The 24,731-nt window shown below is 55.0% G+C and overlaps 3 protein-coding genes across 5 annotated transcripts; 1 reads left to right on the plus strand and 2 right to left on the minus strand.

Moving 5' to 3' along the window:
* The first annotated feature begins 2,208 nt into the window (after nucleotides 1–2,208).
* ANAPC15 (anaphase promoting complex subunit 15) lies at nucleotides 2,209–6,800 on the plus strand. 2 transcript variants are annotated; one of them, XM_063306015.1, is made up of 5 exons: nucleotides 2,209–2,226; nucleotides 3,111–3,236; nucleotides 3,700–3,759; nucleotides 5,078–5,218; nucleotides 6,391–6,800. In XM_063306015.1, the coding sequence occupies exons 2-5, from the start codon at nucleotides 3,117–3,119 to the stop codon at nucleotides 6,436–6,438; spliced, it is 369 nt and encodes a 122-aa protein (XP_063162085.1). In that variant the 5' UTR covers nucleotides 2,209–2,226; nucleotides 3,111–3,116; the 3' UTR covers nucleotides 6,439–6,800. The 2 variants fall into 2 exon arrangements, with proteins under 2 accessions (XP_063162085.1, XP_063162084.1); XM_063306014.1 differs by lacking the exon at nucleotides 2,209–2,226 and having other exon boundaries at nucleotides 3,064–3,236; nucleotides 5,081–5,218.
* Nucleotides 6,801–8,274: 1,474 nt separating this feature from the next.
* On the minus strand, nucleotides 8,275–13,722 carry LOC134498424 (transmembrane O-methyltransferase homolog). Its single transcript, XM_063304499.1, has 3 exons — nucleotides 13,392–13,722; nucleotides 11,797–11,993; nucleotides 8,275–8,595 (listed from the first exon to the last, which is right to left on the minus strand). Exons 1-3 carry the CDS (start codon nucleotides 13,651–13,653, stop codon nucleotides 8,275–8,277), a joined length of 780 nt encoding a protein of 259 aa, XP_063160569.1. The 5' UTR covers nucleotides 13,654–13,722.
* Nucleotides 13,723–17,564: 3,842 nt separating this feature from the next.
* Nucleotides 17,565–21,432, minus strand: LOC134498425 (secreted frizzled-related protein 2-like). 2 transcript variants are annotated; one of them, XM_063304501.1, is made up of 4 exons: nucleotides 21,343–21,432; nucleotides 20,099–20,616; nucleotides 18,146–18,223; nucleotides 17,565–17,970 (listed from the first exon to the last, which is right to left on the minus strand). In XM_063304501.1, exons 2-4 carry the CDS (start codon nucleotides 20,607–20,609, stop codon nucleotides 17,663–17,665), a joined length of 897 nt encoding a protein of 298 aa, XP_063160571.1. In that variant the 5' UTR covers nucleotides 20,610–20,616; nucleotides 21,343–21,432; the 3' UTR covers nucleotides 17,565–17,662. The 2 variants fall into 2 exon arrangements, with proteins under 2 accessions (XP_063160571.1, XP_063160570.1); XM_063304500.1 differs by lacking the exon at nucleotides 21,343–21,432 and having other exon boundaries at nucleotides 20,099–20,768.
* Between the last annotated feature and the right edge of the window lie 3,299 nt (nucleotides 21,433–24,731).

A 24,731-nucleotide genomic window follows, 5' to 3' on the forward strand; every position in this document is an offset into this window, starting at 1 on the left:
TGTTGGGAGACTGGAAGGAAAGCATGGTCCGACAAGCTGCAGCTGAGTCTGCAGAAGGAATGGGGAGGAGGCAAACATCTCAGAAGGGGCCCTCCCCAGTTTCTTGGCCTGTAAAGGCGAGGGGGTGTCATAAGCACTGATGGTGAGCAGGAGGGGGCCCCCATCCAAGGGGGAAAATGCATGCGTAGTACTGACGAGTTGAGCAGTCATTCAAAGAGACACAGAACAGACCCGCCTTGACTTTTGCAGTTTATCTGTATGGGTTTTCTCACGCTTCTTCAGTTTGGTAGGATTTTCTGTCTAATGTAGCAATAATGAAACACTAGAGACTTATTCCTCGTCTCAGCATGGTTCCTGTTAGGACAGGGGGGAGAGATGTACTTTCAGACTTGCAAGGTTCTGTTAACCTATGACAAGGCTGTATCTTGTCACCCTGCTTATTTAACTTATATGCAGAGCACATCAAGAGAAATGCCAGGCTGAATGAATCACAAGCCAGAATTAAGATTGCCGGAAGAAATACCAACAACCTCAGATATGCGGATGATACCAGCCTAATGGCAGAAAGTGAAGAGGAACTAAACAGCCTCTTGATGAGGGTGAAAAGAGGAGAGTGCAAAAGCTGGCTTGAAACTCAACATTAAAAAAACTAAGATCTTGGCATCTGGCCCCATCACTTCCTGGCAAATAGAAGGGGAAGAAATGGAAGCAGTGACAGATTTTATTTTCTTGGGCTCCAAGATCACCGCAGATGGTGACTGCAGCCATGAAATTAAAAGGCGCCTGCTCCTTGGGAGGAAAGCTATGGCAAACCTAGACAACGTATTAAAAAGCAGAGACATCACCTTGCTGACGAAGGTCTGTATAATCAAAGCTATGGTTTTCCCAGTGGTGATGTATGGCTGTGAGAGTTGGACCATAAGGAAGGCTGAGCACTGAAGAATTGAGGCTTTCGAACTGTGGTGCTGGAGAAGAATCTTGAGAGTCCCTTGGACTGCAAGGAGGTCAAATCAGTCAATCCTACAGGAAATTAACCCTGCCTGTTCACCGGAAGGACAGACACTGAAGCTGAAGCTCAAATACTTTGGCCACCTAATGCTCACTGGAATGCACCTAATGCTCACTGGGGACTCACTGGAAAAGACCTGGATGCTGGGAAAGACTGAAGGCAGAAGGAGAAGGGGACAGCAGAGGATGAGCTGGTGAGATAGCATCACCAAAGCAATGAACATGAATCTGAGCAAACTCCTGGAGACGGTGGCGGACAGGGAGGCCCGGCGTGCTGTGGCCCACGGGGTCACGAAGGGTCGGACATGACTTAACGACTCAACCTCTTCAGAAAGTTAGAGCTAGTCCTTCTGGGCCGGCTTCTCGTCTGGATCGCTTTGCAGGGCTTGGCGGGTGGCCGTGGTCAGAGCTGGACGAAGGCCACGGACGCCCGCAGCCCATCCGGGCGCCCCTCGGCCATCCGGCTGCCCTGGCAGCGAAAGCGGAAGGGCCTGAGAGCGGGGGGGGGGGAGGTCCGCGGCGCCCACTCTCTTGGTGCCCGACGCAGGGGCTCCTCCGCTGAATGCGAACCCCGGGCTGGCCAGGAGCAGGGGCGGGGGGACGGGGCGGCTCTTCCCGGCCGCTCCCTCCACGCCCGTCCCGCTCCGAGCGGCCCGGCGGCCCTTTCCTGGCGGAGCATCGTCGTGGCGCCCAAAGGCCGTCGGCGAGCGCTCATGCACGTCGGAAGGCAGGGGGGGACTCCAGTGCACATCATCCCCCTCCCGTCTGCGGACGATGGGCACCGATGCCCCGCAAAGCCGGAGGGCGCCAGGTTGCAGAGCCTCTTAATTAAAGTTTCAAACACGGCGAGCTTCCTTAGCACCCCCTCACTGGAAGAAGCACGTGCTCCCGCGCAAGCGCACCACACGCTGCCCGGGTGGGGCGTGGCCAGGAGCCCTTCTTCCCTTCGCTCGCATGCGCAGTGAGCCCTTTGAAAGCCCAGCAAGAAACGCCGAGCGGGACGCGCCTGAAAAGCACACGTGATGGGAGGCCAGTGGCGTTGCTCTAGGAGGTGTCGTCTTTGTGATAGCTCTTCGCGCGGGAAACCAGGGACCGGAAGTGCATCTCCAACCGGCCGCTTAGAGCGACCCCCGAAGGAAAGAAGGAAGGCCGCTTCCGGGTCGCGGCGGGCGCACTTCCGGCGCGGTTCTCCCGGCCTCCGGCCTCAGCCGGCGGCAGGTGAGGCTCCCGCGGCGCCCGAGAACGCCCAGTGCGGGAGGCGACGGGGGAGGAGCTGGACTGAGGCCGGGAGGTCCGCGCCCGAGTCCCGGAAGCGCCCGGGGTGACTTCTCTCTTGGGCCGGCCTACCTCGCAGGGTTGTTGTTGCGGGGCAAATGAAGGGAGAGCCCCGGGAAAGGCGCGGGAGGACCTGGAAGGGGCGCCCGGACAGCCTGGGGAGCCTCGCCGCCCGCGGCCGTTTTTAGTCCGAAGGGATTTGCCCGCTTGGCGGCGTCTTTACCCGGGCCTGGTCGGACGCGCTTTACCTCCCGTGGCAGGGTCCGTTGTGGACCCCGCGCCTGTGGGGCGGCCCGCAAAATAGTTCTGAACGTGAAGTAGAAGATGCCCGTCTTGGAGGACCGGGGAGAGGCGGCGTCGCCTCTCGCAGGCAAGCAATTTTCGCGGAGAGGCCTCTTTCTAAAAGGGAGGCCTTGCAGGTGGCTTCTGCGCGGCCGCCTTCTGCCAGCACAAGATAAAAGCGCAGGACCGTAAATGGGCTGGTGACGTGCCATCCCGCGGGCGTCGAATCTGAGCACCCCCACGGGCAGATTTCCTCCAGGGCGCTCCGTCCCCAGCCCGGTCCTCCGGCTCGCCCAGCGGTGCCCCATCGCCTCTGCAGCCGAGCCCACCCGCCGCCTCCCCTTCTTCTTCCTTCCAGCAGAACCATGAATTGACCACCGAGAGTGACAAGCGATGCGCAACCTGCAGCTCCTGGCTCCTCCTGTGAGGGGGGCGCAGGGAGGCGTGATTTGCACTTCCTCTGGCCGTCGGTCTGAATGGTGGGGGTCCCTTCCTGCTCACCCCCCTCCTCCTGCCTCTCATCAGCCCCTCTCTCTGACCCCCAGGGAGCCATGTCCACGCTCTTCCCTTCTCTGTTCCCGCGCATCACCGAGGCTCTGTGGTTCAACCTGGACCGGCCTTGCGTGGATGAGAACGAGCTGCAGCAGCAGGAGCAGCAGCACCAGGCCTGGGTGAGCAGCGTGGGGGCTGGAGCTGCTCTTGGAGGTGTCCTCCCCTTTGCTTTCTCCCCCAGAGTTGCCCCCTGCCCAGCCTTCCGGAAGCCTCGGGAAGCTTGACTCAGGCTTCGGCCTTCCCTTCAGATCAATGTCTCTCTGGCTGGCTGGGGAATCCTGGGAGTTGAAGTCCACCCATCTCAAAGTGGCTAAGGTTGAGAAACCCTGTCCTAGAGAAACCCGTGGGCTTCTGTCCAGCCCACAAGGAGGGGAAAAAGCACAGTGGCCCAACCTCGTTGATCTTGCTGTCATCGGGAGACTCATTGTACTAGTTCATCTTGTCCATGTCTTGCATGTTCTCATCGTCTTCCTTGGCTGGCTGGGGAATTCTGGGAGTTGAAGTCCACACCCACCTTAAAGTGGCTACGGTTGAGAAATGCTGCTTCAGAGCCTCATTACTTGCTGTTCTCCTCTCTCCTAGCTGCAGAGCATAGCTGAGAAAGACAATAATTTGGTCCCAATTGGGAAACCTGCTTCGGAGGTAAGAGCCACTTTACCACCTGGCACCCGCTGAAGATTTGGGGGGCATCTGTACCTTGATGAATGAGAGAAGGAAGGGTGGAAAGGCCAATCTGGAATATCAGAGTTTTTTGTATACACATTTACAGCATTTGCAACCATAGGTTTTAGCAAAATTCATATAAAATTGCAATAATCCGTATAAGTTCAGTATATCCCCTCTAATATTAACAGCGCTGTTTGTCAACATCTGCTTCCATATCTTCCTTGCGGCCATTGCAAACAATGCAGCTTGTTTAGTTACATGTTGCGACATCTGCCTACAGAAAATAGATTTTTTTTCTTCTAAACTAGAATTATTCAGTTGAATTATCAAAGGCACGATGATGAGTCTAGTTCGAGGTTCTTGATATAATTTGCAAAATAGTAAGCAGTGGCTCAGATTTTCCACCTGTGAGTTATTACAAATGCGTAATCAGTGTGTCGTTGGTAATCCTTTATCTCTCCCACCCAAATCGGCTGTTGGCAGATCAGAGCTTTTAAGATCATCTGTTGCCTAAATTGCAGGAAGAGAACCATGCTAGTGAAGCATCATCCGTCTGGTAGTGTTTTTCCCCACTGACAAATGTTATTAAAAGGCACAAGCTGCAGCTTTGAGAAGCTTGTAAAATTTGTGGGGAAAAGGTGCTTCTAGGCTCCGCATGATTCTCCGTTACCTAAGGAAGCTGTGCACAGAGGTTTTGTGCTCAGTGAGTCCCCACAACAGCGGGCTCCCCTCTGCTGGATGCGTCCTGGCAGAGGCTGAATAAACACTAACTGAGGATGTTTTGATTGGGACCCTTGTGCGCTAGCACTGACCAGATTTTGACCCCTGCTGTTAAGTCTTTGAGTCTTTCTCCCTTGTGGGTTTATGGGGTGGAGATGAAGGTAAATTGTGAATTCTGAGAAGGTTGGAACACTTTTTTTTTTTTTAACAAAAAGAGAAAAGGAACTGAGAGAGATTTGCAAAATCTCTTTGGGCTAGAAACGCACTTCCCTTGTTTTTTTTTAAAAGTGATCATCTTTCTGAGCTGTCACGGTAGTTCAGGGGTAAATGCACTAATGTACCAGTGAATTCATCCGGGACTGCCTGGAAGGCTCTCAATAGATAAGATGACCTGGTGGGGTGGTGGGGGGAGAGTTTCAAGGGAGAAGGAGGAAGAGGAACCCCTTGGAAAGGGAAGGAGGGAGTGGGAAAGGGAAGGAGGGAGTGGGAACGTTGGTGAACAGGACTTTTGTTTCCTGGAGTCGCCAGGTTGCCATGGCAACGAGGTGATGGCTGCCTTTCTGCTTTGCTTTAGCAGACTTATGATGAGGAGGAAGAAGAGGACGATGAGGACGACGAGGACAGCGAGGAGGACTCTGAAGACGATGAGGACATGCATGACATGGACGAGATGAACGATTATAACGAGTCTCCTGATGACGGCGAGATCAACGAGGTTGGGCCGCTGTGCTTTTTCCCCTGCTTGTGGTCTGGACAAAAGCCCATGGGTTTTGTCTAGGACAGGGTTTCTCAACCTTAGCCACTTTGAGATGGGTGGACTTCAACTCCCAGGATTCCCCAGCCAGCATAGCGTAGCTGGCTGGGGAATTCTGGGAGTTGAAGTCCACCCATCTTAAAGTGGCTAAGGTTGAGAAGCCCTGCTCTAGGACAAGGCCTGCCTGGGGCTTCAAGGAAGCACGACTGGCCCTTCTTTCCCCAGGTGCCAGATGGCAGAGGTCTGTGGGCAAGATTCGGGCCCATTTCCGTTGCAGGTTCTTGTAGCGCTTGGTTTTGCCAGGTGGGGCCCTTGCCTTAAAAGGAAGATGGGCTGGAATGTGCTGAGCCACAGGAGCCCTAAATCACTGTCCGAGCATGTTGTTTGTTTGTTTTTCAAATGTTATCACCTCCCATCTCCCCCCAAAGGGGGACCCTGGGCAGTTTACAATTATCAGAGGAGATCCTGCTGGAGTGCCCTGTTACAGGCCTTTTTGCTCTCTTTGCCTCTTAAACTGACCTCTGTAATGGCAGGCGGGACTTCTGAGTTGCAGGTTCTCTTAAAAGAACGGTGTTTCCCTCCTGCTGCTGCTGCATTTTCTTCCTGCTTGTCTCTAGATTTATATGGCCAAGTGACTGGGCGACTAACTCAATTAGAGCATCAGTTTAATAGCAAATAGCAGAAACAATTAAGAAAGCATCTGACAAAAAGCAAAAATGGCAACCAAGGGTCAATCAGAAGGAAACTCACAGATTCAACTCCAAGTCTGGGAAAGTGGCCGAGTCTTAAGGGCTTCCCCCAAAGCTAGCAGGAGCGGGGGCCGTTGAATCTCAGGAGATGGGCACTGCAACAAAGAAGGCCTGCTTCCCAGGTCCCCCCCACTCTTTAATCAAGGGGACCCAGAGCATGGCCCTCCTGCCAGATTATGGGCAGCCCCACCTGCCCATAATCCCAAACATACATGAGATTGCACTTCTTCCTGGCACTTAATGCAGTAAGTGCCAGGAAATTAGAATTAGGAAGTGGGGCTGTACAGTTTCCCCTTTTCTAGAGGGCAGGCCTGGTGGCATACAGAGTCGCCTTCCAGCAGCAATTCCCTTCTCGTAAGAGTCTGTCCACTCTCTCCCCCGCAGGTGGACATGGAAGGAGCTGAGCAAGACCAAGATCAGTGGATGATCTAGATGTTGGAGAAGCAGCAGCCGCAGCGGCAAATTGCAGTCTGTGTACACAGGAGAGGCTCCTGAGCCCGGATGCTTGCTGAGCAGACAAACATGGGTGTTCCCCGCCTGCTGCGACTCCATGCCAGAAGGGGGGACTGAATACCTGCCACTGTCCATACCAGCTGCCCCAGTGAGCTGGCCACCTGCGTTGCTCTGCTGATCCGTTTTGAGGGAGCCGAGCAATCAGCCAGAGGGGAAGACTTGGGTATTATGTCTGTCTCTGGCAGCAGTCCCAGTCCTGCTCCCTTATTCCTCTTTCTGTCTGTCCATGGGCTTCCTACTCTCAGTCAGAGCTATTTGTAAATAAAACTGTTTTTACTTGACCTGTGTTGTTCTTATTCTCCCTGCAGTCTATTTCAGATTCCCTCCCTATAGTAGCACTGGGAATGACCTTCAGGCTGACAGCCTAACCCCACGTTGGCTGGAGAGCGCAGTCCTTCACGGGGGTGTTGCGTCCTGCAGGGATGGTGGGGCGAGGTGGAAGCAGAGGGCCGTGAGGATGGCCACCGGAGAGGATATCTGGGTCTGAAGAGTGGGAACGTGAGGATGCCTGTGGATTTGGCTGTGTTTCTGTGTTTACCCACCCCTGAGGAATGTTTAGTAATACTGGATTATGAAAATGAGGGACAATGCTAGGCAGTGGGTGTGTCACCAGTGTTGCTTCCTGATGCAGAGTTTGGTCTGCAATTTGAGGAAATCATTTCAAGCTAACTCTTTCCCTGTTTCCCTTTTATTCAGAGGATTTATTTCCACTAGTGAAAGGGTGGGAGTGGGGCTGAGGGTAGGATACTGCAGGGAAATATAATGCATAGGAGAATTGGTGCTCTGTAGATGTTTGATTGAAGTGCTTTTTAGTATGTTTCTCTGTGTGATTTAACAATACATTTCAAAGCATAACATGGTAAAGCTATAAGCAGAAATCACAGTATGAAACAAGGCCGAACCAGCGTTAAAAAAGACAAATGTGCACACTCAACGTGCCATAATGTCTGAGAGCTGACACCTCGGCCTGTGAAGGGAAGTTGTTCTCGTGAGCGCCAGTTCTTGTACTTTCGGACTTCCAGCAAGCGTGACGGCACAAATGTGGCTTTTGAAGCCAGCTCTGTGTAGCGTGCGGGGCACCAGCGGTAACATCACAGCTTCTGCAAGCATCGATTGGTGGCTTTGCTTTCCCAGAAAGGTCTCGGGCGTGAGCAGGTCAGAGCAGGGGCGCTTTGCCAATTCTCCACTAACTGGCTAAGCATCCTGTCTCGAGTGGGGCAGGGGACCTCCAACTTGGGGGGGACTCTTCTGCTGTGGAAGCAGCATCAAGGGACGCCACATGGAACTTCTTTGGGGCAGGCACGCACGTTGACTTCATGGCTTCAGCTGAAGCTGCTGATCGTGGTGTGTGTAAGAAGAGTCCTGAAATTAAAGATTCCTTTCCATCTCTCCTAGCTGGAAACTCAACCTACTTTCTGAAGCTTGTGATCTAAACATTGACAGAGGATTAAGGAACGAGCATATGGTTAACCCTTTGTTTTCAAGGTTTTTTTTTTATATATATTATTTCGCCTTCAGGAATGGCTGTGTTCTTGCACCTTTATGTGACCATTTGGCCCTGACTTGTGGCAAGGGGAAGCTGGCCAACAAGATTTTGGACTATATGCCCATGTGGTATTTTCCAGGGGCTTCAAGAGAGCCTCCAGCCACCCCCAGTGCCTTGCACAGTTTTCTTGTCTGCTGGGCAATTATTCTGCCCTCTTTTCCCAGGGCAGACGGGTTTGCTCCCCTCTTACCTGGAGGCTGCTCTGCCCCTCATTCCAGACCCATGTAGGTCAGCTGGGCCATGCCATCAGGAATGCTCCGGAAGTACTGCAGGCTGGTCCGGTGCACCCGCCATTGGTACTTCCCGCAGGCCTTGACGTACTGGAGGAAGCGGGGGGCCCCCGGGAAGATGACATTGTCCGCCAGGATGGTGGCCCCCGGCTGGAGGAGGCCCTGAGCTTCCAGCTGCTGCAGATCTGGCAGGTAGCAGCGTTTCCAGTGGTGCATGACGACCAAGTCGACCTGGGGCAGCAGAAAGGTCTCCCTGAGCAGCGGAATGACCTCCTCGGAAGGGCCCACGATCAGCTCGACCTGCATGGGGGGAAGAGTGGCGAGTTCGTCAGAGCGCTGCAGGGGGAGAGGCTCCGGGGTCTGCAGCCCCATTCTTGGAAACGAGGTGGAGGGGCTGAGGATCTGGTTGAGGGAGGCATCTCCAGGGGGTCATAATAAAAGGGTTGGGCCTGGGGTAGGAGACCCAGGTCCAGGTGCCTTAGCCACAGGAACCCATTGGGTGTCATGTTCATCGTTCCAATGGTTTGAATACATCGTAACATTTCACATGTCACTCTCCTGTTCCGTGTCTGTCATTTGCGGGGAGGGGAATTTCAGCCGTGCCAGGCTGTAATCTCCTTGCTGTTCTGCAGGAATGTATGTTTGGGTTATGACATGTATTCAAGGTTGCTTTCCCAGGCCGATGTGTGACGGTTGCCAACACCTGGGAGGGGGTGGTTACTATGGTGGGGTGAGGGGCGGGATTGGGTTTGAAGCGAGGGTATTTAGTTTGTATTTGGCGCGCTTTTGCTCATTCTCAGCTCTCTCTGTATTTGCCTCAGTTTCCTTAATAAATCAGATTTCATTTAGCAACCTCTTGTGAGTCTGAGTATTTGGGCTAGGTAACCATTACATAAAGCTGAGAATCCCAAGACTCAAAATTCCCCTGGCCCCTTTCCAGGAAAAGACCGGCTTGTCCAACCCTGTGAGGGAGAGTGCTGGCGATGACCGATCCTGACATACTGCTAGTGGAAAGTGAGGAGTCGAGTGAAGGGGAACCGGACTCTACCGTGATGCGCCCCGACCAGCCTCCCCACCTGGGGGAGCTCTCAGCAATTCGAGAGGAGGCGAGTTCAGGGTCGGAAGGCGCAGCGGGCATGAAAACCGCGCCGGAGACCACAGTAACCACCCCGGGCGAATTGGTCACCTGGGATGAAAGCCGGGGGGACGTCTTGGTGGTGGGGGGCCCATCCTGGAGGCAGAGGTACCCGCGGTCCCCTACAGTAATCCAAGTGCCGGCAAAAGGGGACTCTCCCACTCCGGACCGTATCCGGGTGCTGGAGTCGAAAATGGACTCGTTAGAACTTATCCTGAAAAAGATGAGTCTGGACCTGAGTTCGCTGAAGGAAACGCAGGAGGGGTCAAGCCAACGGCATTCGACCCCTTTGTCCCATGGGCAATCCCCTGAGCGGAGAAGGGCAGCACGTCAGAAAGAAGGGGACCAGGCTGTCCGAGTGGAATTAGCGTCGCCGCCCGTAGCGTCGCCGCCCATCCCTGAGCGGCGGCAGGCAAGAGCTGTCGGAACAACCGAAACCCCAGTGGGGGGGCGCAGCCCGTCGGGCGGTTTGAGGGACTTCTCCGTCAAGTTCGATGGGGACCCGACAAAACTCTCATTCTTCCTAACAAATGCAAAGGCATACATGGAGGAGTGGGGGTCGCTCTTTCGCTCAGAAAAAGCGAAAATTATCACCATTGCTACCAAACTTAAAGGGAGGGCAGCAGACTGGTATGTACAGATGTGCCAGTCGGAAGCACCCGAACTGGAAAAATTCAACGAATTCCTCTGGGCTCTACAGCAGCACTTCGAGGATCCCTTAGCTAAAGAACGGGCGAAGCGTGCCTTGAGAGAACTTAAGCAGGGATCGAGATCGGTGGCTGATTATGCGCTGGAGTTTAAGGCGCTGGCGGGGAAGGTGGACGACTGGTCACAAGCAACCATCATCGAGCTGTTCAAGGATGGCCTAAATATCGAAGTGCTACGCTGGTCATTAGGACGGGATGACCCGTACAGTTTGTACGAGTGGATCCAGCTCGCTGGAAGGGCTGAGCATGCACACGAGGTGTTCGCCCAGAGGAGAACAGCGAAGTCGGGGCGAGATGGAAAACCCAGTCGCCCGCTGGGCTCCGGGGGAAGAACCGGCCAAAGATCCTGGGAAGAGGAGAAGGAGCGGCGTTATGCGAAGGGGCAGCGCCTGCGTCAGCGCCAAGAAGGGTGCGGCCTCGAGGGGCCTGGGCTGCGTGGAGAGCAGCGGCGGCCAGGCGGGATGCAGCGGAGAGGTCGAGGTGAGACAGCCCGCCTTGGGGCCCCGAGGAAGAAGGCGACGCATTCATCGCACTGAGGGCGGAGGAGGTGGACCCACCAGGCGAGGCTGACGATCAGCGAGAAATCCTGGATTTCGGGCGAGATAGGGGTGGGCTTCAGGGCTTTGTTTGCTGGAAGCATGTCCCTCCGGACTGAGTGGAGGAGCGGGGCTTTGTGGTTTGCTTTAGCATTATCATGCTGTTTAGCCTTTTGCATTTATATGCTGTTTAACCTCTGTAACCTGTTCCTTGCGTTTTGTCATGATCGTAGTTTTCAGTGCTAATATATGTATCGCAAATAGTTTCATGCCAATGCTTAGATTTTATGTAGAGATGAATTGGAGCGTTTCATATGTGAATTCTTTGATGCGCGTCTTCCTATGTATAGTTGCTGATGCGTATCCCACACTGTAAAATCACTTCGCCCGTCTTTATTCTGCCTAGCCGCATGAACCTGCTGCTTAGTTTAGTTTCTTTAAGGGGGGCGATATGTCATGTTCATCGTTCCAATGGTTTGAATACATCGTAACGTTTCACATGTCACTCTCCTGTTCCGTGTCTGTCATTTGCGGGGAGGGGAATTTCAGCCGTGCCAGGCTGTAATCTCCTTGCTGTTCTGCAGGAATGTATGTTTGGGTTATGACATGTATTCAAGGTTGCTTTCCCAGGCCGATGTGTGACGGTTGCCAACACCTGGGAGGGGGTGGTTACTATGGTGGGGTGAGGGGCGGGATTGGGTTTGAAGCGAGGGTATTTAGTTTGTATTTGGCGCGCTTTTGCTCATTCTCAGCTCTCTCTGTATTTGCCTCAGTTTCCTTAATAAATCAGATTTCATTTAGCAACCTCTTGTGAGTCTGAGTATTTGGGCTAGGTAACCATTACATTGGGTGCCTTTGGACAAGTCTTGGCCTCCTTCCCAGGGTGGCCGTGGGAGAAGAAGGTATTATCCGTTCACCGTTCCTGGGTGGGTGGTGGCTTACTTGCCTGCCTTTTAGCAAAGACAGCGCATTCACCCTGCCCGCTTCCCTGCTTCCCAGAAGGGTTTCATCTTGACAGTCCCTGCCTGGCTCTGCTTGATTGATTATGGCTCCCGCCCAGCAACAGACGCTACCCTGTGCACTCTGCCCGGGGAGAGCTGCAGCAGAGCCCAGGGTTGCTCACCGTGTCGTCGTCAAAGCCAGCCAGCCGAATCACCTTCTCAGCCACAGACACCTTGCACGCATCCATTTCCACGGTGTACAACCGGGCGCCCAGCGGTAACGATTGTGCAATGAGGATGGAGGCATAGCCACAGTATGTGCCCAGCTCCAAAACGGTGAGGGGGGCTTTGTCACTGATCAGTTGCTCGAGGATCTTTGCTACAAGCATCACAAATGCCAAATGAGAAGGGTGGGATGGTGAATGAAAGCCGGAGGGAGATTAGGTTTGTACCTTGCGCCAGTGTTTCTCAACCTCAGCTGCTTTAAGATGCGTGGACTTCAACGTGCTGGCTGGGGGAATTCTGGGAGTTGAAGTCTATGCATCTTAAAGCAGCTGAGGTTGAGAAACACTGCCTTACGCTAATCTATGGTCTGCTCAACCACACCATGGGGAACCATATACAGGTAGTCCTCGCTTAATGACCACAATTGAGACGAATTTCAGTTGCTAAGCAAAGTGGTCATTAAGTGAATCCAACCCAATTTTATGACCTTTTTTGCAGCAGTCATTAAGCAAATCAAAGGGGCATTAAGTGAACCACCTGGTTGTTAAGCGAATCACACAGTTCCCCATTGATTTTGCTTGCCAGAAGCTGGCCAGGTAGGTCAAAAATGGTGGTCATGTGAGCCCAAGATGCTGCAACGGTCATAAATGCAAACTTGTTGCCAAGCACCCAAATTGTGATCACGTGACCAGGGGGATGCTGCAATGGTCTTAAGTGTGACATCGTAAATCAGGTTTTAATACTATTGTTAAGTCCGAACTGTCATTAAACAAATGGTTGTTAAGCAAGGACTACCTGTACCAGCCAACCACCTTTCATCCTAGTATGCAGGATGAAAGCTATCTATGTGGACAATTTATTTCAACTCAGAAAATTGGTATCATGGTTCAGGTGCACATGGCTAAATATTAAGTCATTTCACAGTCATAAGAGGCTAAGTTCTCATGTCATACTCAGCTTTTATGGATCAAACATTTGGTGCATAACATTCTAGGCCATAAACCATAATTTACAGATCACACTGGGCTGGGTTCATACAACTCAAAGCTATGATTTGTCATTGTTTATTGAAAAACATACAATTGGTTGGATTCCCATGTTAAGCCATAAATCATTGTTTACAAGTAACAACAACTGGTCAATGCCACACACTAAAGATAAAAGCAATCCCCATTTTGGCACAGCAGGTTGTGGGAACCCACATATGATTGTTTAGCCCACTTAAGGATCTAATTCTTAAATCTGGATGAAAAACAGCCGATGTAAACAGTAACTGTGTTTATACAGTACATCCCAGTAAGAAAACCTTGACCACCATTTAACCATGAATTTGTCAGGGAGTCATGCTGGCTTTAGTATGTTGTGTGAACACGGCCAATGTCTCTGGGGCCCTATCAGTGGAGTCCTCTCCAGAACTCTTTGGGAACTGAAGGAGAAGATGGACTGGACCTCAGCTGCAATACCCTTTCTGCCTAAATTGCTAGATGCCCCAATCTGGACAGGTGGGTAGGAGGGAGGGAGGGAGGGAGGGAGGGGTCTCCCAAGGGCCCACCTTTCTGGGGTCCCAGGTTGCTGAGATACTCGCAGTGGTAGCTCCACTGGTCGAAGGTCTCCAGGATGTGCAGAGGATCTCCAGGGATGGCGTGGGTCAGAACGTAGCGGAAGGCCCTCTCCTCCCGGGGGAGGCCAGTCAGGTGGTCCCGCAGCTTCCGAAGCAGCACCGCGCGGTAGAAGAGCAGGAAGTAATGGCGGTAGCGGATGAGCAGGGTGACCACAAAGGGCACGAAGGCCAACGCAATGGCTGGAGAGACCATGGTGGCGCTCAAGAGGGCTGGCTGAGGCGAGAAGACCCATCAGACAAGGACAGATGGACAGGAGGTGGCCTGCAGAGCCTCTCCCCTCTCCCCCCACCTTGCTTTAAGTTGCAACCCATCACTTCCTCGGAACAGATGGTCCTTTTTATCGAAAACTGGTCGGCTCGGACAATCGCATTCTGCTTCCCTGAAGGCCTGAGCACAGGCCTGCTTTCCACGCATTGAATGTCCTGTGGGGATTTGGACTTAGCTTCACAGCCATCCTGAAGGGTAGGTCAGGCTTAGAGACGGAGCTCTGGACAAACACGTGGCACCCCTGGGCCCCAGCCCGAGACAGGTGACCCTTAATGTTCGGTGGTCTCTTCCCCTTCACCCCACCCCGGGGGGTGGAAAGCCCATGAGATTTGCTCCCTGGGACCTTGGAGGGAAAGTCGGGCCATGGCAGGTGGGCGGGGAATCACAAACAAGGGCAGCCATTTCGGGCCAGTCGCTTCTGTCACCCGGAATGCGGGGAGACCAGGCCAGCTGGGCGTGGGGAAAAGCCCTCAGCAGGGGAGGCTGCGATGGGGCAGCCCTTGGGCTGCCTTACCTGCTGGGAGCTGCAGCGAGACCGGTCCCTTGTGTCTGGAGGATGAGCCGCTGCTGGGCCTCTCTCACAACAGTGGGCTGCATGAATGATTGATGGCAACACCGAAGCTGCTTCCTGAGTTACCTGCCCGTACCTATCCTCCTGGGGCAGGTGGCAGATAAGAAGAGAACAGCAGAGAGACTGCGCTGGGTCTTAACCCCAGATGGACCAAACCTTGAGAGGCAAGCGTTGGTGACTCCGCTGGAGGGATAGACCAACCTCCCCCTTCATCTCAAGGTTTTGATTCTGCCCAGTTTGATGGAGGGCAGAGGGGCCCATGCCCAGTCCAAGGCCAGGCAGGTCTTTTCTGCCTCCCAGCGATGCCCTCAGCCCCTCCTGCTTTGGGAGGTTCTGAGCATCTTTAAGATGAAGACCCTTCAAAGGTGCTACTCTGGAGCAATGAGGGGATTTGACCGGAGGGTCCAAGGGAGAGGGCGAGCTGTGGCTGCTTCTGCACCCTTATAGTAAGGGACCCTCAACATCAGTGAAGGCACACAACACAGCAAGCCAGGGTTAACGGAGTTCGCCCAATCCTCTGCTTTGCATGATGCACTGAACCGTGAGCTAACTCGGTTGGGTTTGCATGAGACACTGAACCACAAACCAGCCAGCCCCATTTCATCCTGACCTGAGTCCATGTGGGCAGCTCCCAGTGTAGCACATGGCACAAACTGAGTGGCCAGAGGTCATAACCAGGGACAGCTAAGCATGTGCATGAACAACAGGGCAACAGAGAACCTGCCGCAGCCCGGCCCTGGCAGTGGAAGATTTTGGATCCAGCGCCACTGGGGGAAAGGACCACCAGGCTGCCCCCATGGATTGGATCCTTCTGGCTCTGCAAAGCAGGCCCCGCAGTCCTTGTGAATGGAGCCGTGGACTCTTTTGCAGGGAGGCCCAAAAGAGTGGCTGCAGTTGTCGAGCGCCCCCTGCCCTGTTGCTTCGAAAGACCCCCGCCCCAGCCACGTGCCCAAAGACCAGCCATGCTGGATTCCTCAACTGCCAACGCCCACCACAGCCCACAGCCAAAGGGGCAGCAATCTGGGGAGGGGGCTGTCCGCCAGAGGGGCACACAACAACCCTCTTGCAGAGCTGGACAGCACAGGAGTTGCTTCTGGGAAAGCGCTGGTTGCCTTGCTGTGTGAGACTAGGCTGAAGGCGCCATGACTAAAGGTGAAGCGGGCACGTAAGCAGAGAGGGCCAAAAGCCAGGAATCTTGCCTAAAAGATCCCTTCGGATAAGAAGGAAGCAGGTCCTTAAGGAAACAAAGGAAAAATGTTGCCTGAACCAGACAAAGGAAGCTGGGCCTGAGCACATGGGGAAAAAACCCAATCCCAGTTAATCACTGGGGGGTAAAAAGGGGTCTGCCCACCCCTCGAGTCATCTTTGGATCCAGACTTGGCAGCTTCCGTCCCTCCAGCTAGTGCCTGGCAGCCTAGCTGAGAAGGGTGTGTGTGCGTGTGCAAAAGAGCAAATGTACCTTGCAACCAGTAAAGTTTTGCTGCTACTTTAAATTCAGTGGGTCTCCGTGTATTCCAAAGAGCCTGTTGTGCCTCAGTGGTCAGTTGGAAGTGACTTGTGTGTGTCCCTAATTACTTCCCGGCTGTTGACCAGGGCTGTGGGTGTTGTCTGCTCAAGCCGCACCTCTCCAGAAAACCCAGCGGGGTTTACAAGTTCTGCGTGGCTCAACAGGCTGTGAGTGTGTGAGCGACCTTAATTGGAGTGGGTGTAATGGCTGCACCTTGCCATGGAGTCAGCCCAAGGGAGCTTGCCCATCTCCCACCTCTCAGTCCCCCCACCCCAGAAGGGACCAAGATATTTCTCCTTTTTCCCTTGGGACTGGCCCCTCGTCATACAATTTCCACAATTTGCTTCCCCCCTACTGAAATCAAACCCACAGGCCAGGCATGTGGGCTTCTTTTAATTACAGCAAACTATTTAGCTAAGCAATAACAAAGAGCCGCAGAACAGAAATAGAGATCGCCTTTCAGGGGCACTTTCTGATGGCTGGCCGGGAGGGCATTTTGGCTAGAGCAAGGCGGTGGTGTTGTCAGAGCCATAAAGCACAGCCCCTACCTGCAGATGGACCTTCTGGAACATGGGATGATTCCACCTTTACCAACATGGATTAATTAGAAGGCAGGCAGACCCTTCTTGCATTAGGAGGCTCTCTGCGCAGTATATAAAACACACGGAAGTTTGAGCGGCCAACGGTCTAAGACAGGGTTTCTCAACCTTGGCAACTTTAAGATGTGTGGACTTTAACTCCCAGAATTCCCCAGCCAGCATGTGCCCCAAGCCCCTCAGTGACTCGGTGGACTCAGTTCAGGCACTGTGCTCTGCCTGGCCACCAGACCCACCCGTTTTCTGGGTTTCCACCCGGGGCCGCAGACTCACCCGACAGTCTGGTGTGGCTGGAGGACAAACCACCACAAACCTGCCACCAGTTGCTCTTGTGCCATGGTGGGCAGGCGGCCTTCTGCCGGCTGGCAAATATTTAGTGTTGCCGAAACTGCTGGAGCCTCCTGGGGCAGTTGGTGGGCCACCGGAGAAGAGACTGCGGGACTAGACAGGCCAGGGGTCCCACCCAGCAGGGCCCGGCTTCTGCCTTTTCGTGGGCTTTACATTCGTAAGCCAGGGTTCCTCCCTGACAATGCAATTCAGGCAACAAGTTTGTTTAATATTGCTGCTTTAAAAAAACAGAATTACTCCCTGCCCACTCCCAGCCTTCATGATTGTCTAGAAAAAGGTGCTCCCTCACTCTGTTTGTTTTTCATTCCATCATTTTATTATTGCCCCCCCAACTCCTTCCTTCTCCACAGCCCCACAGGACAACCGGTTGACCATTTCTGTTCCTCTGAGTTTGCTAGCTATCCCTTTTATCTACCTTTATCTACCTTTAACAACCACTTGTTTAGTGATGGTTTGGACTTAGACAGTGCTGAAAAAAAGACTTGCAACCGGTCCTCACACTTACGGCTGTTGCAGGGCTCCTCCCGATCACGTGATCACAATTTGGATGCTTGGCAACCGATTCACATTTATGACCGTTGCAGCATCCTGTGCCCACGTGATCGCCAGTTTTGACCTTCCCGGCTGGCTTCTGGCAAGCAAAATCAATGGGGAACTGTGTGATTTGCTTAATGACCACCACAAAAAAGGTCATAAAATTGAGTTGGATTCACTTAATGACTGCTTTGCTTAGCAACCAAAATTCTGGTCTCGATTGTGGTTGTTAAGTGAGGACTACCTGTAGTACCATTCAATTCTTCTGTGATACGGAGGAACAGTTGCACGCGAGGTTCAGCACAGGCCCTGGCTTCAATCACAATGGTCCATATTTGGCAGAAGGCACGGAGGGCGGTGGGCAGCGAGGACCCACCGCTAACACTGCAGCTTCCGCACCACCCTGGAGAACCTCTTCAGCTCCTTCTCTCCGTGCTTCCACCTCCTGACCCAGGAGAGGATGAGCCGGTTGCCAAGACGGTGCCCCATGGCGAGGACCACGGTCCCCGGCCCCCCTGCCAGCTCTTCACAGGAGCAGGCCTCGCCGTCCGCCAGCCACAGAACCAGCCTCCTTCGCTCCTCTTCGGACCAGCCGTCCTGCTTGTACAACGTCCGGCCCCGGACCTCTGGGATCACTTTTAGGTCCCCCCCAACGCCAGATAAGGATTTGACGGTCATTTTCAGAGCTGCGGGAGGCAGAAGGAGGGAAGAGGGCAACCAAACGTCACGGCTCTGGCCCGACTGATGGTCCCCTTTGCTTTGCTGCTGCCTTCCTTGTCCCACCCTCACCCTGGGCCAGCACCCAAAGGTGGGCAGCTCAGAGTGTGGGGCACCCAGAACCTGATGCACCCCCAGGCTCACCAAAATCCTGGCTGCAGACCTTCCCCAGGAAGTCCTTCTCGCGCGGACCGGATTCAAGACAGGCTGCGCACACGGCATCTGGAGGGGAACAGGGGGAGAGCGGAGCAGGAGAGGTAGGGAGGGAAAAGCACTGGGGGGACCCCCAGGAGAGGCAGAAGACACAGCCCCGCCCCCAGAGGTGGCCGGTAGGAGCCGCAGGGCCTTCCTGCCTCACCAAAATCAGACAAAGGTCCGGCAGCACTTTTCCCAACAGACTCCTCTGATTGATTTGTTACAGGTTATTATTATTCCTCATTATTATTTTATCCTTTCAGGTCGGTCGGAAAAGGTGCTCCCAGACTCCTCCTGATGTTGGGCCCCCAGGTCAACAAGTCTCTTCTCCCGGAGTGTCCCAACGTCACGTCCTCCTCCTGCGAACGCCCAGGCCTCTTCCCAGGTTTGGTGGCTCAGAACGTTCACCGAGACCTTTGGCTGGAGATTGGTGGCCCTGCAGGGTCAACCAGGCTGGCCTCAGCTTGTCCTCAGACGGATCAGGGACTCCAGCCGGGGGCCACCCTGTTAGGAGAACAGCCACTAAGGAGGGAGGGGGGACAGTGATGGGAGAAGGGGACGCCTGGTGAGACTGGGGGTGCACCGCTGGATGGCGCTGCTTGGACAGGCCCGGCTGGGCAGAGATGCTCAGATGCCAGGGGCCCTTGGCCCAATTCAGCTCCCCGTCTCTGGCAAACAACCATTTACAGCTGGTTTGCAAAGTACTTTCACACAGCGGCTGAAGTGTATCTGCAGTGCTAGCGGGCTCTCTGTTCCCCGCCCCCCGCCCCCCGCAGGCTGTTAACCTCCCTGATCTGCCAGGATGTGTGCAGGCTTCGACTGACGGGATGTTGCAAGGGAGCCCCCCCCAATCCTGCCCCCAGGAGACTGAGGAAATGGTTGTAGAGGGAGGGGAGGGGAGGGGCAGGGCTATGCATCCCTCCTGAGCAGAGAGTCCCTGGGTCCCAGCTGGTGGGAAAAAAGAATCTCGCCCCCCACCCACACACACACACACACACACCTCAGTTCTATCCTCTGAAAAACTCCCCAGTTGCCATCGGGCTGCCAGGCAGACGTGAGACCTTCCTCAACTGGATTTGCATCCCCCCTTTGTGTTGGTCTGGGCAAACATTGGGCAATGCTGTCCTTCCAGCCCAGGCCTCACCCCCTCCCTTAACCCCTCTGTACACAGGCTCAGCAGCTATTTCCCTCCACAGACAATTCTCTCACTCCCCCACAGAGGCCGAGGCTGAAGAATTGCCGGGGCCAGAAGTGTCATTGTTCTGGCTGTTAAGATTGTTAGAAGAATCCTGGGGGTGGGTCCAAGCCGACTTTCTGGGACACCCCGTGGCTGAGACCAGATGAGGGTCCATAACTCTCCAGTATGGGTGGGCAGCAAGAGCTCCCCTGGCCCCCTTGTTATTTAAGGTGACCGTGGGTCCTTCCAGGGAGGTTCTGGTGGACAGCCAGCCCCTCCAGCCCTTTCTGAGGACTGTCTAAGGGCGGCCTTCCTCACTTGTCTTCAGAGTGAATTCCACAGCAACTCTGCATTGGGCAGCGAAGCCATCGTTTAATGCCTGCCTCGAATCTCCCAGCATTTTGCTTCAGTTCTAACCCTGTGAGAAATGCCCACAATTCCTTTACAAGGAGCAGTTTTATACACTCCATTAGGTCTCCCACTTCAGCCTTGGCACCAAGCTAAAAAAACCAAGATCCTGTTGCCTTTCTTTCTGAAAACGACAAATTAGAACAAACTAGGTTCTGCACTTGAATGGGCTCCCATGTGTCCTGGATAAGGAGCATGGCGCACGGTGCCCTTATGCATCAAGGGGGAACCCCTCAAAGGGGCAGCTTGCTCAAAGCCGTGCCCAGGCCTGGGAGTCTCACTCCTGCCCCACTGGCCCCTTTCCCCCACCCGCTCACCTTCTTGGAGGAGTGGCTCTCGGTCCTCGGGGCCCACTGGCGGAATGCAGAGCTCATTCCCTAGAGGAAACCGGCTGCAGTTGAGCATTTCTGGCCAGGGGAAGCCGAAGGCAGCCATGACGGGCACGCAGCTGTCCTGGACGGCCTCGCAGAGGGAACGGCAGGGGAAGATGGGCTCTTCCATCTGGCTGATGCACACAGGGGCGAAGAGGGAGCACAGGAACTTCTTGGTCTCCCGGTGGCACTGCTTGGTCAAGAGGGGCACCCACGAGGCGGCCTGCTGCAGGACCTCTTTCATGGTGTCGTGGCCCAGAAGGTTGGGCAGACGCATCTCGTTGTAGCCCACGCCATGGCACAGGCTCATGCTGCTGGGCACGGGCTTGCAGGTGCTGCGCCGGGAGCTCGGCTGGACCAGGTGATGCGGGAAAGCCGAGGAGGAGGAGGAGGAGGAGGAGCCACAGCAGCAGGCACAGATGGCCAGCAGGAGCAGGAGCGGGCCCCAGACAGCCATGAGGACCCTGGAGGAGAGGGATGTAGCCAGTAGCTCTGGGAACCCAGTGGAGGCTATTCTGTGGAGGAGAACGGCTTGGAAGGGGCCACCCAGCCTGTCCTGCACGAATTTAGAGGCTGATTCCTCAGTCCTAGGCTGGCTGGCAGGGCCCTTTCGCCCCCACCCCCAGAGCAGGCACTTTGCCCTCCAAACGTGGCTGCTTCAGCCTTCTACTCCCAAACTCAGCCTGAAAGAAGTTTACACTTCCCGCTGGGCTACGGGTCCCTTCACTTGCTCGTTGAATTAGGCAGTGGAGAGGAAGAAAACCGGGATCGGCCGAGGGCCCGGACGCTCCCCTCCTCTGGCTGCACGGGACAGGGGCCCTCCCTCCCGCGGCTCCTCTGCCAGGCACCCCACAAGCCCACGCGGGGAGAGGAAGCCCCGGACCCCTGTAGGGGCTTTGCGGGGCCGGGAGCCCGGGTGAACAGGGGCGGCTCGGATCGGGAGAGGAACCGCCGGGCTCCAGCGGGGCGCCCCCAGGGAATGCCCGGTCTCTGCTTCCGCTGAGCGAGCCCGCGGCTGAGCGCTAAGCGGCCGGAGCGGAGGGACCCGAAAGGGAAGCGGGGTCCCCGGGGAGCGCCGCCTCCGCCGCTTGGAGCTGCTACGCCCCCTCCCACGGCTTGTCCCCCCACCCGGCAAGGGCAAGGGCAAGAGCCGCCGCAGCCTCTCCCCCAGCAGCCCCGCGAACGCGCACCTGCCCGGCTGGAAGCCTCTTCACGTGGAAGCCGCGAGGGCTGCGTCCGCTCGGCAGGAAGGCGGCCGGGGGGACTGCGGGGCGGCGCTCCTGGCCGGGAGAAGCCCCCGCCCGCCTGCCCCCGCCCGCCCCCGCCCTGCCTCGCCTTGCCTTGCCTTGGACGGCGGCCAGGGGACGCAGGCCCGCGGGCGAGGACCGCTATCGCGGCCAGGCATCAGCCGCCACCCCCGCGGGGAGATAAGCCGAGGAGGAGTTGGGGGCGCGGGTTGGGGGGGCGGGTTGGCTTCACGGCGCCCGGCTTGGCCGAGCGCAGCCGGGATCTCGGGGCCCCTGAAGGCGGGCTAGCATGGGGCGCGGGGAGGGTCTTAGTTGGGGGCCGCGCGCGCTCCCCGGCGGCAAAGCGTCGTCGGGGTCGGCGCAGAGGCCCTGCATCGCGGGGAGGGGAGCCGGGGAGCGCCCGGCAGCGAGAGAGGCTGCTTTGGTGAGACCCGGTTTAGTGCACCAGACACAGCGGAAGAGATGTGCCACAGAAGGGCTGGGTCCCCACCAAATGCGGCATCTCAACCAAACCGCCCCCCTCGGGGCTCGGTACAGGAGCGACCTCGGGGGCGCGCCGCCCGGGCGGGTCCGTGCAATTTAGGCAGATCAGAGGGTTCTCCAGGGCCTAGCACAGACAAACACGCTCACCGACCCACCGGGAACAGGCCCAGAATCTGGGTGCCCCTTCGAGACCCCCCAGCTTGGGTGGCGCATGAGCCTTGTGCGCTGCTAGAGGCGGTCCCTTGGCAGGGCTTTAAATACAACGAGTTGAAGGCGGGAGCGGGCCGGGGGAAACACACAGGGCGAGGCTGGGCGGGTTACACAGTAGCGCTACCCAACGCCCAGTCCCCTCCTTCCTCCTCCGCGAGAGCTTCCTCCCGATCCCCGCTATTGTGGACACCGCGACCTTGCCCCCCTCGCCTTCTCACCCCCTCCTCTTGACGTCCTGCAAGGGCGACCCCCGCCTGTGCCCGGGAAGACTCCTAGCTGCTCTTGCACATCGGCGCGCCCTAAAGCCGCTTGGCCTGGCAGAGGGTCCCAGGCTCCGGGGTGTCTGTGGCCCCCCAGGGGGCCCCCGAGAATGGATTCCTTTAGGAAATAGTGGCAAAAGCCCAAGGATCAAAGTGAGGCACCCCTTTCGAGTTCTTTTAGAGAGGACTAGATGGTCTGATACCTATCAGGACCAGCTTTTGCACCTTCCTTCATGCTGAACTTAAGCTTTTTCAGGATGCACAAGTTTGCCCGCTGCCTTTAGCTCCACGGAAGTTTTGGCAGGGAAGATGTCCAGCAGGGGTACAGATCCCATAGCCGTTGTCGGCAGGGAAGGGGGAGTGCCATAATATGGATTCCTGTGCTGAGTGGAGGATGGGCTTGATGTCCTCAAGGGGCCCTTCCAACTCTATGATGCATTGCATCCTTGTGGGAGGGGGGTCCACAAGGGTCAAAAAGGTCCAGGTGGTGTCCACAGTGGTGCCACTGAAGCCCCACCTGTTTTCTGCGATACTCATAAAAAGACAAGGAGGGCTCTGACGGACCCTTTTGAGTGTAGCCTGTGGACAGCCCTGGCTTGTGGACAGTGTACCCCTGAGGTGGGCATTGGTTCAAGACTTGGGAAAGGGGATTGTTCCAATAGAGGAGAATCTCTGGAGCTCAGGGTTGAACTGTGGAGTCCTTGGTGCTCTCTGGGCTTGGCGCTTGGCTTGCAGACCTTTTATTATCTGACTAGGCCGCATCATCAATGCGAGGGAGGGAGCAAACCCCACCCTCCCTCGCACTGACGATGTTCCCTAGTCATCGGAAGGTCTGCAAGCAAAGTGCCAAGCTCCAAAGGGGATTGTAGTCCACAAAACCAGGGGATCCCTCAATATTCCAGCATGGTTTTGTGGATGGCGGGCTACTGAAAGAGCATCTGCTTGATGTGCTTGATGCCATGAGGGATGGAGGACCGGCAAGCCAAGGTCTGCTTAGAAAACCTGGCTCGAGTCCCAGGAAGGAATGATCGAATGGAAAAGCGTGGAAAGCCAAATCTAATTTCCCGGCTCTACCGGAGGGGGAAGGAAATTGAATCAAGGGCATGAGGCCAGTGGCGAGACAGTAGCTGATAAGATCCATTCCTCTGACGGCGCCTCACCCACCAGCCAGTTGCGCTGGAGCTGTGATGGCCCAGTGAACCCCCCAGGAAGCAAGTCTCTCTTCTGAGCCCGGCTCACCTTCTAAAAGGTTCAGACCTGTTTCCCAAGGTTGGGTCCACTGGGGCTTAGGACCAGCCTTAAGGCTGGGGCCAAATCTTAGGAGGGTGGAGAAGGTCTCTGTCACTGGGTTGCTCTGGAGGGAAAGGCAGGCCCACGACCAGAGGGGGTGGTGTCAGCTGTGGTCCCCCCCCCACGGCATATTTGCATTTGTGCTTTTGTTCCCCAGATATAAAACAACGTGCTTCGAATTCTTGGCCAACACAGTGTCTTCGATGCAAACGACAGCTCTGAAGGGGAACAGCAGGAGTTTATTTGCTGCCTGGGAAGCCAGTGACATTCCCTGAGTTCCCCCAGCAAGTTTATCCCCAAACCTGAATTCAGAAAACAGAATGGCCAAGTTCGCATAACATACAAGGTGAACACAAATCATTATACAAGGGCTTATAGGATGGTCTGCTTCATACAACACGTTAAGACACAAAATGTTGAATCATAAACAACCAGGTGTATTCTGATGACGCTGTTGCTTCACAGTCTTTATATTGTTATCTCATGTTTTTAATTTGCATTGTGCTAAGTTATTTTCCGCACAAAATTGGGGGGGGGGTTACAAATACTGTTAAACAAACACACACACAAATAAGAATTTTAGTTTGGACTATGGAGTTATGCAAGCCCAGCTGTTGAGTTCCCACATGTGGGTGAGGAGTAACAAAATGTGCACCACCCCATCACAATACAAACTCTTGCATTTTATGTACTTGTCTGATATTGGGATTCAGGTATGAAAGAGTGAGGTTAGTTCCAATAGAAGAGAATCTCTGGAGCTCAGAGTCGAACTGTGGAGTCCTTGATGCTCTCCGAGCCTGGCTGTTCATTTGCACGTGTTTTGTTACCCAACTAGTTAACATCATCAGTGCTGATGATGTTACCTAGTTGGGTAATGAAACGTCTGCGAGCAAATGACCAAGCTCAGAAAGCACCAAGGACTCCACAGTGGGGGTAGTGTTGTGACATCAACGCTTGCACATTTTCATTATCATGCTTAGTGTAGTAACTGTGTTCACACAGTGCATTAAACCATGATTTACTGAATAAACATGGCTGGCTTGGTGTGCACAGCCTGCTAAGCCGTAAAAGAGGCAAACCAGGTTTTGT

The sequence above is a fragment of the Candoia aspera genome, chromosome 5 (genome assembly GCF_035149785.1).
Source record: "Candoia aspera isolate rCanAsp1 chromosome 5, rCanAsp1.hap2, whole genome shotgun sequence".
Taxonomy (NCBI): Eukaryota; Metazoa; Chordata; class Lepidosauria; order Squamata; family Boidae; genus Candoia; species Candoia aspera.

Coding starts and splice junctions, on each gene's coding strand:
- LOC134498424 (XM_063304499.1), bottom strand. CDS start 13,653: ATGGTCTCTCCAGCCATTGCGTTGGCCTTCGTGCCCTTTGTGGTCACC. Junction 11,994..13,391: donor CAACCTGGGACCCCAGAAAG/GTGGGCCCTTGG, acceptor TGATGCTTGTAG/CAAAGATCCTCGAGCAACTG. Junction 8,596..11,796: donor CTGGCTTTGACGACGACACG/GTGAGCAACCCT, acceptor CCCCCCATGCAG/GTCGAGCTGATCGTGGGCCC.
- ANAPC15 (XM_063306015.1), top strand. CDS start 3,117: ATGTCCACGCTCTTCCCTTCTCTGTTCCCGCGCATCACCGAGGCTCTG. Junction 3,237..3,699: donor AGCAGCAGCACCAGGCCTGG/GTGAGCAGCGTG, acceptor CCTCTCTCCTAG/CTGCAGAGCATAGCTGAGAA. Junction 5,219..6,390: donor ATGACGGCGAGATCAACGAG/GTTGGGCCGCTG, acceptor TCTCCCCCGCAG/GTGGACATGGAAGGAGCTGA.
- LOC134498425 (XM_063304501.1), bottom strand. CDS start 20,609: ATGGCTGTCTGGGGCCCGCTCCTGCTCCTGCTGGCCATCTGTGCCTGC. Junction 18,224..20,098: donor AGAGCCACTCCTCCAAGAAG/GTGAGCGGGTGG, acceptor GTTCCCCTCCAG/ATGCCGTGTGCGCAGCCTGT. Junction 17,971..18,145: donor GGTCTGCAGCCAGGATTTTG/GTGAGCCTGGGG, acceptor TGCCTCCCGCAG/CTCTGAAAATGACCGTCAAA.